Source organism: Ovis canadensis, chromosome 7, assembly GCF_042477335.2.
Source record: "Ovis canadensis isolate MfBH-ARS-UI-01 breed Bighorn chromosome 7, ARS-UI_OviCan_v2, whole genome shotgun sequence".
NCBI lineage: Eukaryota > Metazoa > Chordata > Mammalia > Artiodactyla > Bovidae > Ovis > Ovis canadensis.
In genome coordinates this window covers 19,091,756-19,106,442 of record NC_091251.1, presented here as the reverse complement: position 1 = coordinate 19,106,442, position 14,687 = coordinate 19,091,756, and the positions used below count along the sequence as shown (strand labels likewise).

Sequence of the window (14,687 nt, the reverse complement as noted above, 5' to 3'; positions counted from 1 at the left end):
TAGGATTGGTGAGAGGCAAGGACAGTCATTGTGTCCTGTTTTACTGGTGCGCGAGATCACATGTAGGTCACAGTCAGGGGACTGATGCACAGATCCTCATTTCTTCGTCTGCTCCCATCTGCTAAGCCCATAAGGTGTGAGGCTTTTCTTACAGCCCCAGGCATGACTTTCTCTCTCTTCACAGCCATGTTTGGAGCTATTGCGCACTCTGTTATAAAGTCCTAGATCTCGATCATTGGAGAAGGCAGTGGCACCCCACTCCAGCACTCTTGCCTGGAGAATCCCAGGGACGGGGGAGCCTGGTGGGCTGCAGTCCATGGGGTCACAAGGAGGCGGACACGACTGAGCGACTTCACTTTCACTTTTCACTTGCATGCATTGGAGAAGGAAATGGCACCCCACTCCAGTGTTCTTGCCTGGAGAATCCCAGGGACGGGGGAGCCTGGTGGACTGCCATCTCTGGGGTCGCACAGAGTTAGACACGACTGAAGCGACTCAGCAGCAGCAGCAGATCTATTCCCACTCTTCTGTTGTTCCTTGTATATACCTTTCCTTTCAGGTAACCCGATAGAATGAGGGACATAGGGTAACCGTATGTGGAGAAAGGGAATCCAGAATGGGAGAAGGTTCAGAGAGAATCTTATAGAGACGGTGAATTACGGTCATAGTAGAGCTTGGACTGGAAGTCAGATCTGGTTTCAGTACTAGCTGTGCAACACATCAGGCAACTTCTTGAATGCCTCTAGGCTTCATGTTCCTCTTCTGTAAAATAGATGTGATTAACTACCTACCCCTCAGGGCTCGTATGAAGATTAAATAAGATGATTCACGGAAAGAGTTGGATATCCAGCATGTGATACGTATTCAGTGGATTTGCTAAAATTAGTCAATTGATAATAAATAATGAGGTGCTAATCAACATTAAGATGTCATGGTAATTATAGACTTAATTTATCCTTCCTATTCTTGTCACCATTACAATTGATAAAAATAGGCAAATTTTTGCACATTCTTAATATATTTTCTGATTCTATGTTTTAAAGTAAGAATTCCTGACGTCCGGGCAAGAAGACGTAAACAGTGCATTTGTGATGATTCCAAAACTGTTGATAGACCTTCTATCTCACACCAAGACAAAACAGAAGAAAACCTTTCCATGGTGAGTGAAGTTGAAATGCTTTTGTTCTTTAGCCTAGAAAATGCCATTCTTTGCGCCAGCTAGCCGTTGGCTAGTGGCAGCATTCTTTCCATTTTTAAGGACATGCAGGTTAAAAAAAATTTTTTTTTTTGTCATAAGATAATAATACAGCATAATTGACCAGAATGAATGTTTTGCCAAAAGTTTTACTTCTGTTTTAGGTTTGAAGGACTCGTCAGCCAAAGAAACCACTCGTTACACACATAGACAGTTTCAGTCTTTTATAGAAGATTATTTGACTTAATTTCAATATACAAGCATTAAAAGAAAAGAAATAGAAGCAATAGTATAGTATAGTGAAGTCGCTCAGTCGTGTCCGACTTTTTGTGACCCCATGGACTGTAGCCTACCAGGCTTGGTCCATGGGATTCTCCAGGCAAGAATACTGGAGTGGGTTACCATTTCCTTCTCCAGGGGATCTTCCCGACCCAGGTCTCCCGCATTGGAGGCAGACGCTTTAACCTCTGAGCCACCAGGGAAAGAGAGAGATAACAGCATGTGTCTGCATCACAGATTGGGCCAGCCTACATCCAGCCTTGAACAGCACTGGGAAGTCCCTCATTAACAGCAATTTGGAGTCGCAATCGGGACAGGTTCTGGGCAGTGCATCTGCCCTGTGGGCGACTTCAGATCCTAGTTTCAGGGACTCCTGCTTATAATCCAGGCCACAAACTAACGTGAACATCAGTGTGCATGCAGAAATGCAGCACTGGTTTTACTTTATACCTTCTTCCAGTGCTGTTTCACCTTAGATCCTAGGGTTGATGAGACCTCCAGGGGCCCAAGAATTCCAAAACCCACTCCCTTTCTTATGTAAAGTGACTCCTGACTTGCTGTGCTTGAGGGCAGGCACCGAATTCAGAATCTAGGCAGTGCCCAGACAGGTGGTCAGAGAGGCCTGCTGTCCTGTTTCTGAATCCAGAATAAGACTTCTATTTTAATTTCCCTAACAAGGAACCAAGAAACTGCCTGCACTGAACAGAGAATTAGAGTTTAGCTGCTATCCTTTACTCCTGGATTGGATTCTTTGGCGCTTACCTATCCCACAAACAGTGTTCTAGTGTGTCTGCATCCATCCAACTTCCAAAAAGTATCTCGGATACGTAGTAGGAAGAAAGACCTTGGAACCTAGACGGAGAAGAGGAAAGCAGCCTGGTTTAACCAACCCGGACCCTGTGTGGTTTATAGTGGTAGTTTGCTCTATGTGAAATCCCTTATGTGAAGGTATATTTTTAAAGAAAATAACTTAGTTGCCCATATATTAATTTATGAGATGGATATTCTGATATCCATCTAGTTTGATTAAAACTAGTTTGATTAAAACACATAGCATCCTAGACACTAACTTCTTAAGCAAAGTAGACCCCTCAAAGAAATATTTTGAATAAGACTGTGTGTCTGGATTAGACTTCCCTTACATACTTTTTGTTAGTGTAGAGAGGAAAATACTATTCATTAAACATAAACTATGATTGATCAACTATTTTATACCTAAAATATTTTAAATGCTGTTTAAAATGAATTGTGTTTGCCTCAACATTTCAAAAATATTTTACATTGTTCCTGGTATCTCTTGTAATGAATGAAAAGTTAATTGTCTTTCTAATATATCTTTCAGGCTTACAATTTTAAAGATTTTTTTTTGTTCATATTCTGCTGTTTCACTAGGTTATGTCTAAATGTAGGTGTGTTTTTAATTCATTTTACTCTAAAAGGACTAGACATGTTCGTTTAGTCTGAAGACAGATTTCTCCTTGTATGCTGGGAACTGTGAGCCCTTAGATTGTTGACTATTACCCGTCTCCCATTGGCAGTATTCTCCTTTTATGAAACTCGTATTTTTTGAGATGGTTGTTAGACCAGTCTCCCTGTATCTTTTTTGTATTTTCCATCTCTTTAATTCTCTACACTATATTCTGGGTGATAGATACCCTTTGACCTCTGATTTTCTACCGAAAGGCTGAGTGGGTGACAAGTAGAGTTTTTCCTAATCCTTATTTAAGCTAAAGGACACCCACTCATGGTCACTAGTTTTATGTTGGGCTCCATTCTAACTCCAACTCAATGGACATGAGTTTTAGTAAACTCTGGGAGTTGGTGATAGACAGGGAGGCCTGGCATGCTGCAATCCATGGGGTCGCAAAGAGTCAGATACAACTGAACCAAACTGACTGATTCTAACCCCTTCCTTATGTAGCCCTGAGGCCTTATCTCCTGTTCCTTTGTAGGTATTAAAAACCCAGACCCTGATTCCTAATAACCTATGTTTGCTCCACATCCCTCATGGGTTGCTACCAGCTTCATTTCCTTTCCCTTTATTTTTCCAATTTTAGCTGGGTGTGGGTGGTTAAAATTTATTGTATTTTGTCTAGTGTATTTTTCCAGGTGTTTGGAGTAGACAGAGGTCCTTTTGTATCAGCTCAGCTCACTGTATTGACCATTAGTATCTTTAAGGTATCTTTTCATGTAAAGATTCAAACATTATGGAAAAATCATCCTAACCCTATGGTTATTAACTGTATGAGTATTTGTTTCAGGAATAATGTGTATCACTTTAGATGCCAAGCCTCAGGGAAATAAAATGAAGATATAAAAGTTGAATGAAAACCAACTTTAAGAAAAAACTTAAAATATGCAGACTTTAAAGTCATTAAAGGTTTATCCTTTGTAAATGTAAATTTGTTTTTGAGTGCTGAAAATTTCAAACCAAATTGAGGATGGGGGGTGACTTTATGGCCAGATGCAAAGGAAATGAGATGATTTTAGTTTGATGCTACCTTCTAACACCTTTAGATCACAGCATCTAGGCAGCCTCCTTCTCTCCCTCCATATAGAGTGAGTACAAAAGTGATTATCATAATGATAATAGCTGGCATTCACAGAGTGTTTATGCCATGGTGAGCTCTCCTCTAAGTGCTTTATGTTAATCGATTTAGCCTCCATAATAATGAAAGTAGTTTCTGTTAATATCATTACCTTCCTCATTACAGCTAAGGAAGCTGAAGTAGGAAAGGGTAGGTAACAATCCAAAATTACATTTCTATTACATAGCAGTGGCCGAATTAAAATCCAGGTAATCTGACTCCAGAGCCTCTGCTCTCAACCAGTATGTTTTAATATACAAATTTATGAAAGATGTGTCAGAAGCAAAAATGATCCTAAGACGTTATGGAAAAACCCAAACGAATTTGTTGGCCAAACCAATATGTTGAAGGCATTTCAGTATTAATATTCCTCTATTTTAATTCCTCTAACGATGAACCAAGAAACTATCTGCATTGAATTGTTTAATATTAATATTAAGCTATTAATATTAATAGTTTAATTAATATGATTAATTAATACTGACAAGTATATAAAGAGGTTGTTTTAAATCCTCTTTGTGGGTTTTTGAGAGTGTTTTGTATTTCTAAGACTGTATGTGAAATCTTAATAGTGTACAATGGTAATCATAAAGCCTTAAAGTGAACTTCTTGCATATAGGTAATCTTTCAATATTATTTGCTGAGTTCTTTTTTTTCCTCCTACACCTATAAAAGGAGTCATTGAGAAATTGTGATTGGTTGCCACTCAACATTCTGTTTTCCAGGAGCAGATCTGCTACATAAATCAAGATGTCTTTAAGTTTAGTTTTTTCCCAAATACATATATATATATATATGTAGTTAAGTTTAAATGAGGCCTGAATACATGTGGAACATAAAGGGAGATCACATTTTCTGTGGTGCTTTATGTAGCACTTTTACTATGCATTTGTCAGTTGCCTGTTAGAGAAAAACATCTACCTTCTTGTAATGAAGTTTTTAATATTTTACCTGATAGCATCAGACCATCAGCGCCATTCTACAAGACATAGAAGAAAAACAAGAAAATTTATTAGAGTTTGAGATAAGAACCCCTGAAGATGCAGGTAAATATGCACTCATGTTTAAGTCTGACTATTTCAGTCATCCAAGGCATTGCTGCCTCATTTTCTTTTGGGGATGGGGTGGGTATAGTATGATTCCATTTTTAAAAAGTTCAAGAACAGGCAAAACTAAATTTTTGATAGAATTCAAAATAGGAGTGCTGTGAGGTTGAAGGTGTCCTCCCCACAAAAAATGTCCACATTATAAGCCCTGATGAATGATAAAGATGTGGTCCGTACATACAGTAGAATATTACTCAGCCATCGAAAAGAACGAAGTAATGTCATTTGCAGCAACGTGGGTGGACCTAGAGATTGTCATACTGAGGGAAGTAAGTCAGAGAAAGGTAAGGATCATATGATATCACTTATATGTGGAATCTAAGTAAATGGTACAAATGAGCTTATTTACAAGACAGAAACAGAGTCATAGATGTAGACAGTAAACGTATAGTTACCAAGGGAGAAGGGGTGTAGGAGGGACAAATCGGGAGATTAGGATTGACACACACATGCTGCTATTTAGAAAACAGACAACTGACAAGGACCTGCTGCAGAGTACAGGGAACTCTACTCAGTGCTCCAGAATGACCTCTCTGGGAAAATAATCTAACAAAAGTGGGTATTTGTAGATGTGTAACTGATTCACTTCGCTGTAAAGCAGAAACTAATGTGACATTGTGAATAAACTGTACTCTAATAAAAATCAATTTAAAAATCAAAATCGTACCTCATCAGTCTTTTTTGTAGCAGGATATGACTGTTAATTAGTCTGTTAGCTTAATTTCATGTTGTGGTGGTGATTTAGACACTAAGTTGTGTCTGACTCTTGCGGCCCCATGGAGGCCAGGCTCCTCTGTCCTCTGTCCATGGGATTCTCCAGGCAAGAATACTGGAGTGGGTTGCCATTTCCTTCTCCAGGGAATCTTCCCGACCCAGGAATCAAACCCAGGTCGCCTGCATTGCAGGCAGGTTCTTTACCCACTTAGCTATGAGGGAAGCCCTAATTCATGTTGTATACCTTTTAAAAAAATTACTTCTTTTTAAACTATACCCATTCTACTTTTCATCCTGGCCTAACACATGATACAGGTGGTATTTTGAGGAAAATAATCCAAATGAGTTTATATCCCCAAACAGTATGTATAGTTCATATATTTTATTTAGTATTTATAGTACCTTATACATCTAAGATGAATTTTACAAGAATATACTTTTTTCATTATAAAAGGTATATAGATACACTTCAAAAACAATAATGAGGAAAAACATGCTAAAAATCACCTGCTGCTCTACTGTAATATTTTGGTGTTTAGTTTTCCTTTTTTTCTAAGAGAATGCTTATGCAATTATACCTCAATAAAATTGTGAAAAAGTGTAGATGGGATCGTGTGAGATGTGCCGTGTTTTCTTTTTGTCACGGTCATCATTCTTAGTGGTTACATCGTATCCTGTTCAATAAATGTCCCATGATTTACTTAATTTTTCCTTTTTTGTTGAGCATGTATATTTTTCCATTTTTTTTGCTATTATACCACCATACATAGTTTTTTCTGGATTTAGGATTATCCTCTTAGGAAAAATTAACATAATTGAAATTATTGGGTCAAAATATATAAACATTGTAAAATCTATTGGTTCATATTGATAAGTTGATTTCCTATAGTGTTACATAATAATTTGTACTTCCACCAACACACATTTGTGTTTGCTTTTACACTGCTAATAGCGTCAGTATTTTCATTTAAAATAATTTTACTGAAAAAATTTTTACTATTTTAGTAAAAAATATGTATATTACTTTCACTTATTGCTTATTAATGGTACTTTTCCACTAATTTTATCTTCTTTTTCATAAATTGACTATTCCTGTTTGTTAGGAAATTGAAGCCATTTTGTATAATCAAGTTATTGACCCCTTTTCTCCCATAACTGCTGCAAATACTTTTTTTGTCCCTTAACGGTGTTTTTATTTATAACATATTAGTGTGTGTTAAATACAGAGATTCTCAAATTCTGTATAGTAGAATGTATCAGCCTCTTTGCTGTTGCTTTTAATGCTTCTAAGATTAGAAACTCTTTTCCCCTCCCCACTCCCAGGCTTTGTAACTTAATTTTATTCTGTTGTGATCATGTTATCACTGGGATTATTCTAATCATGATCCTTTTTTTGAGTCTCTTTGCCCGTTTAGGGAAGGAGAGGTAACGCAGTAGAACACTAGAGTTCTTGGCTCGTGATCAGTTCCTGACTGCTGTTGGTTGGTGACATTGTACAGGAGACAGAGATCAAGACCATCCCCATGGAAAATAAATGTGGAAAAGCAAAATGTCTGTCTGGGGAGATCTTACAAATAGCTGTGAAAAGAAGAGAAGCAAAAAGCAACAGAGAAAAGGAAAGATATAAGCATCTGAATGCAGAGTTCCAAAGAAGAGCAAGAAGAGATAAGAAAGCCTTCTTCAGCAATCAATGCAAAGAAATAGAGGAAAACAACAGAATGGGAAAGACTAGAGATCTCTTCAAGAAAATTAGAGATACCAAGGGAACATTTCATGCAAAGATGGGCTCGATAAAGGACAGAAATGGTATGGACCTAATAGAAGCAGAAGATATTAAGAAGAGGTGGCAAGAATACAAAAAAGAACTGTACAAAAAAGATCTTCACGACCTGGATAATCACAATGGTGTGATCACTCACCTAGAGCCAGACATCCTGGAATGTGAAGTCAAGTGGACCTTAGAAAGCATCACTACGAACAAAGCTAGTGGAGGTGATGGAATTCCACTTGAACTGTTTCAAATCCTGAAAGATGATGCTGTGAAAGTGCTGCACTCAGTGTGCCAGCAAATTTGGAAAACTCAGCAGTGGCCACAGAACTGGAAAAGGTCAGGTTTTACTCCAGTCCCAAAGAAAAGCAATGCCAAAGAATGCTCGAACTGCCACACAGTTGCACTCATCTCACACGCTAGTAAAGTAATGCTCAAAATTCTCCAAGCCAGACTTCATTAATATGTGAACTGTGAACTTCCTGATGTTCAAGCTGGTTTTAGAAAAGGCAGAGGAACCAGAGATCAAATTGCCAACATCCACTGGATCACGGAAAAAGCAAGAGAGTTCCAGAAAAACATCTATTTCTGCTTTATTGATTATGCCAAAGCCTTTGACTGTGTGGATCACAATAAACTGGAAAATTCAGAGAGAGATGGGAATACCAGACCACTTGACCTGCCTCTTGAGAAATCTGTATGCAGGTCAGGAAGCAACAGTTAGAACTGGACGTGGAACAACAGACTGGTTCCAAATAGGAAAAGGAGTACGTCAAGACTGTATATTGTCACCCTGCTTATTTAACTTCTATGCAGAGTACATCATGAGAAACGCTGGGCTGGAAGAAGCACAAGGTAGAATCACGATTCCCGGGAGGAATATCCATAACCTCAGATATGCAGATGACACCACCCTTATGCCAGAAAGTGAAGAGGAACTAAAAAGCTTCTTGATGAAAGTAAAAGAGGAGAGTGAAAAAGTTGGCTTAAAGCTCATCATTCAGAAAACGAAGATCATGGCATCTGGTCCCACCACTTTATGGGAAATAGATGGGGAAACAGTGGAAACAGTGTCAGACTGTATATTTGGGGGCTCCAAAATCACTGCAGATGGTGACTGCAGCCATGAAATTAAAAGACGCTTATTCCTTGGAAGAAAAGTTATGACCAACCTAGATAGCATATTCAAAAGCAGAGACATTACTTTGCCAACAAAGGTCCGTTTAGTCAAGGGTATGGTTTTTCCTGTGGTCATGTATGGATGTGAGAGTTGGACTGTGAAGAAAGCTGAGCGCCCAAGAATTGATGCTTTTGAACTGTGGTGTTGGAGAAGACTCTTGAGAGTCCCTTGGACTGCAAGGAGATCCAAACATTCCTGTATGTGAGACAGCAAAAGAGACACAGATGTAAACAGTCTTTTGGACTCTGTGGGAGAGGGCGAGTGTGGGATGATTTGAGAGAATGGCATTGAAACATGTATATTATCATATGTGAAACGAATCGCCAGTCTAGGTTCGATGCAGGATACAGGATGCTTGGGGCTGGTGCCCTGGGATGACCCAGAGGGACGGTATGGGGAGGGAGGTAGGATGGGGGTTCAGGATTGGGAACGCAAGTACACCCATGGCGGATTCATGTTGATGTATGGCAAAACCAATACAATATTGTAAAGTAATTAGCCTCCAATTAAAATAAATAAATTTAAATTAAAAAAAAAAAAACAAAAAAAATTAAGGAGATCAGCCCTGGATGCTCTTTGGAAGGAATGATGCTAAAGCTGAAACTCCAGTACTTCGCCACACCTCATGGGAAGAGTTGACTCATTGGAAAAGACCCTGATGCTGGGAGGGATTGGGGGCAGGAGAAGGGGACAACAGAGGATGAGATGGCTGGATGGCATCACCGACTCGATGGACGTGATTTTGAGTGAACTCCAGGAGTTGGTGATGGACAGGGAGGCCTGGGGTGCTGCGATTCATGGGGTCGCAAAGAGTCAGACACGACTGAGCGACTGAACTGAACTAAACTGATGGCTTTCTTGGTAGCTCAGCTGGTAAAGAATCCACCTGCAATGCAGGACACCCTGGTTTGATTCCTGGGTTGGGAAGTTCCTCTGAAGAAGGGATAGGCTACCCACTCCAGTATTCTTGGGCTTCCCTGGTGACTCAGCTGGTAAAGAATCCACCTGCAGTGGGGGAGACCTGGGTTCAATCCCTGAGTTGGGAAGATCCCCTGGGGAAGGGAACAGCTATCCACTTTAGTATTCTGGCCTAGGGAATTCCATGAACAGAGGAGCCTGGTAGGCTACAGTCCATGGGGTCACAAAGAGTCAGATATGACTGAGCGACCTTCACTTCACTTCATAAGTGACTTTATATATCATATAATCCTAAATGTTAAGTGTAAAGAACAAGAGGAGAGGGCAATGGCACCCCACTCTAATACTCTTGCCTTGAAAATCCCATGGATGGAGGAGCCTGGTAGGCTGCAGTCCATGGGGTTGCGAAGAGTCGGACATGACTGAGCGACTTCACTTTCACTTTTCACTTTCATGCATTGGAGAGGGAAATGGCAACCCACTCCAGCGTTCTTGCCTGGAGAATCCCAGGGACGGTGGAGCCTGGTGGGCTGCCGTCTATGGGGTCACGACTGAAGCGACTTAGCAGCAAAGAACAAGAACTGATAGCATGATTCTTATTTTTAAGTACATATAATAAATAGTTATATATAGTATAAATATGTAGGCTATATATAAAGTAAACATGTTTTAAACACACACACACTTACCGAAGTATTAAAATCAGTCTCTTTCATGGAGTGAAATATTGAGAAGGAGTGGGTGAGTGGGAATACCCTGACTTCTCTCCCCTGTTGTGTTCAAGTCGTGTCCAGCTCTTTGCAGCCCCATGGACTGCAGCGCGCCAGGCTTCCCTGACCCACGCAACCTCCCTGAGTTTGCTCAGGTTCATTTCCATTGAATTGATGATGCCATCCAAGCGTCTTATCCTCTATCACCCTCTTCTCCTCCTGCCTTTGATCTTTCTGAGCATTCTTCTCTGTAAACATTCATATTATTTCAAAATTTCCTTTACATTGACAGTGTCTTCCTTTTGTATTTTAAAAAGTAAATAATTGTAACAGACAAAATTATCTTACTATTTATCTTCTTTTAGTACCCTAATGTCACAGTTAAGGCAGCAACCAGAGAGGTCAATGACTTGTCCAGGATCACCAAGCTTAGTCAGTGGGATAACAGGGTTAGAACTCAGGCTTGCCTGCTCCTTCTTTGGTGTGGTCTCACACACCTCAGGATACTTCTCTAGAGTGACATAAGTCCATTAGCTTTGATATCTGGACCATTGATATGGTGGAAGAGGGTAGGAAAATAATGACTTTTTAAATTTAACAATAAGGCTAAGTCCTTTGTGACCAAATTTAACATTTGCTATCTCTCAGTTAACCGACTTTTTATTTTATTACCTTGCTTCTAGAACAATATGCTGGTGAGATGTTAGAGATAAAGGAAGTTATGGACAACGTGCTTGCTAAACAGAAGGCAGAAAGGGATGATCTAGCTAAAAAATACAGGTGAGTTAAAAAAAGGTAAGAATGCTTTGGAGTTTTCAGAATTCATCTATTAGTAATCTATAATAGGTCTAGAATTTCTTTTTTAACTTTATTTATTTTTGACTATGCTGGGTCTTCATTTCTGCACACCGGCTCTCTCTAGCTGCAGCAAGCAGGGGCTACTCTCTAGTTGCAACGCATGGGCCCTCATTGCAGTGGCAGAGCACGTTTCTTGTTGCAGAGCACAGACGCTAGAGCATGGGCTTCAGTAGCTGTGGTGCACGATTTAGTTGCCCCTGTGGCATGTAGAATCTTCCCAGGCCAGGGATCAAATCTGTGACCCTGCACTGGCCGGCAGACTCTAAATCCCTGGACCACCAGGGAAATCCTGGCCTCAAATTTCTTGTGATTACAGATGTTTTATGGAACTGGAAAAGGACTTTATGAGGTCATCTAATCTATTATGTCCATGAGGAATTATATTTACTTCCTAAGTCCATGAGGAATTATATTTACTTCCTAAGTCACTGCTAAGTCGCTTCAGTCGTGTCCGACTCTGTGCGACCCCATAGACGGCAGCCTACCAGGTTCCTCTGTCCCTGGGATTCTCTAGGCAAGAACACTGGAGTGGGTTGCCATGTCCTTCTCCAACGCATGAAAGTGAAGAGTGAAAGTGAAGTCGCTCAGTCATGTCCGACTCTTACTGACCCCATGGACTGCAGCCTACCAGGCTCCTCTACCCGTGGGATTTTCCAGGCAAGAGTACTGGAGTGGGTCGCCATTGCCTTCTCCGGGATAAGCACACTGTCGCGTCCTAAAAGCACACTGTCAGCTCCTAAAAAAGGCATACTTATTTGCCTCATGTAGCGCAACAGTTTGCTCTTGAAGAATACACAGGGCAAAGATAGACTCTTGTGTACTTTGAGCTGATTAAATTTAAATTGACACAGAGTATCTATAAAATCTAAATGACTGCTTAAAAAAAAATGTTTTCCACTGTTTTTGTATTTTTCCCTTTTCTGTTTCTTTCTACAGGGTGTCCATAGAGTCATTTAAGCATGGAGTCCTGAGGGAGCAATTGGCTAACTTGGCGGCAAGGCAGAAGAGCCTCCTACTCGTAGCAAAAAAACAGAAAAAAATAAGCCAGAAATTTCACACCTATAAGAATGCTACATCTTTGTCTGGTCTTAGTTTTAGGAAGCTGCCATCAAGCTCAGAAACCTCTAATGAAAAGGACAGGCAAGAGTGTATCAGTATGGAAAATTCCATGCAGCCCCAGTCAGGTTCACTTTCTCCTGTCAGCCTTGTGTGCAAAGGCACGCAGGAAACACAGCTGTCTCAGGAAGTCTGGCACGACAACCAAAGAACGCACACTTGTCTAAATTCAAAGACAGTGAGAAGGGAAGAATTTTCTGGAAGTGAATTGAATTCTAAGCAAAATACCAATGACTGTACCTTAGATAGATTATCAAATTCCAGACATTCAGATGGCACTAATCAGATTAAATTACAATCCCAATCTGTTACTTTTATTGCTGAAGCAGAGTATTCACCAAAAGAGAATGATCTTACAGGTAGTACAGCCGAGGGGCACGTGTCCTTTAGTCCTTCAGCAGTAACTGGCACATTAAAGATTTCAGCAACCACGAGTGTGTCTGCCCACCATGATGCCCATCCATCAAGTGTTATTTGTGATCAGGGTCCTTCTGATTGTGATCCAAAAGAAGGAAACAGGAAAACAGCTCCCCACCGAGCACCCGGGGGAACATCAGAATCCCTGGCACAGCAAGGGGTTGATGTCTTTGGCAGTGACATGGGGCAACAGCTGAAACCTTACTTGAAAAAATCAGCTCTCACTGTTCCTCATGCAAATGATACTCAGAGCTCCTCCTCCTCTGGGTCTGGCTACCAACATACTGTGAAAAAACCTTCAAACTACAACACAACTGCCAAAAAGAAATGTTTGCAGATAAAGGATCTGATATTGCTAGGAAGACTTAATCCAGGAAATAACATTCTGGAATTCAAAACACAGGTATCCTATTGTTTTTTTTTTTCTCTCTAAAATTATGTAAAATTTATAAATAAGTGACCAAAATGCTGCTGTCACATAGTGTCAGTGTATAGCTCTTTTAGAGGGAAAGGGTTTGGTTGGGCTGTTTAAATGGAGAAACCTGACCATTATATTCTTAGCAAGTGAAAGTGAAAGTCATTCAGTCATGTCCAACTCTTTGCGACCCCATGGACTATACAGTCCACAGAGTTCTCCAGGCCAGAATACTGGAGTGGGCTGCCTTTCCCTTCTCCAGGGTGTCTTCCCAACCCAGGGATCAAACCCAGGTCTCCTATATCGCAGGTGGATTCTTCACCAGCTGAGCTTAGAGGAAAGCCCAAGAATACTGCAGTGGGTAGACTATTCCTTCTCCAGCGGATCTTGCCAACCCAGGAATCAAACTGGGGTCTCCTGCATTGCAGGAAGATTCTTCACCAGCTGAGCTACCAGGGTAGCCTAAAATTGCCCTATTCCTTTTAGTCACGAGCACCTTTGGGCTCTCAGACCAGAATTAGTTATACTCAGCAGGAAGGGTTTTGTGTGTGCTAAGTCGCTCAGTTGTGCCCAGCTCTGCAACCCCGTGAACTGTAGCATGCCAGGCTCCTCTGTCCTCCACTGTCTCCTGGAGTTTGCTTACATTCATGTCCATTGAGTTGGTGATGCTTCTAACCATCTCATCCTCCGCCATTTCCTTTTCCTTTTGCCTTCAGTCTTTCCCAGCATCAGGGTCTTTTCCCAAGTTGACTCTTCACATCAGGTGGCCAAAATATTGGAGCTTCAGCTTCGCATCAGTCCTTCCGATGAATATTTAGGGTTGATTTCCTTTAGGATTGACTGGTTTGATCTCCTTGTAGTCCAAAGAATTCTCAAGTCTTCAGCACCATGATTCAAAACCGTCAGTTCTTTGGCGCTCAGCCTTCCTTATGGTCCAACTCTCACATCCATACACGACTAGAAAAACCACAGGTTTGAGTACACAGATCTTTGTCAGCAAAGTGATGTCTTTGCTTTTTAATACGTTGTCTAGGTTTGTCATAGCTTTCCTTGTAAGGAGCAAGCGTCTTTTACTTGGATGGCTGCAGTCATTGTCCACAGTGATTTTGGAGTCCAAGAAAATAAAATCTGTCACTGCGTCCACTTTTTCCCCTTCTGTTTGCCATGAAGTGATGGGGCTGGATGCCATGATCTTAGTTTTGAGTGTTGAGTTTTAAGCCAGCTTTTTCACTCTGCTCTTTTACCCTCATCAAGAGGCCCTTTAGTTCCTCTTCGCTTTCTGCATAAGGGTGGTGTCATCTGCACATCTGAGGTAGTTGACATTTCTCTCAGCAGTCTTGATTTCAGCTTGTGCTTCATCCACCCCAGCATTTCACATGATGTGCTCTACATATAAGTTAAATAAGCAGGGTGACAGTATACA

The 14,687-nt window shown here is 40.6% G+C and overlaps 1 protein-coding gene across 1 annotated transcript in view; it reads left to right on the top strand.

Moving 5' to 3' along the window:
• The window catches only part of ANKRD31 (ankyrin repeat domain 31), a 134,182-nt gene that overhangs the window by 92,079 nt on the left and 27,416 nt on the right, over positions 1-14,687 (top strand). Inside the window, exons 19-22 of the mRNA XM_069595327.1 lie at positions 1,044-1,159; positions 5,021-5,108; positions 11,142-11,238; positions 12,253-13,252. Of these exons, the coding sequence (XP_069451428.1) occupies positions 1,044-1,159; positions 5,021-5,108; positions 11,142-11,238; positions 12,253-13,252 (1,301 nt within the window). The remainder of the gene's footprint in view (positions 1-1,043; positions 1,160-5,020; positions 5,109-11,141; positions 11,239-12,252; positions 13,253-14,687) is intronic.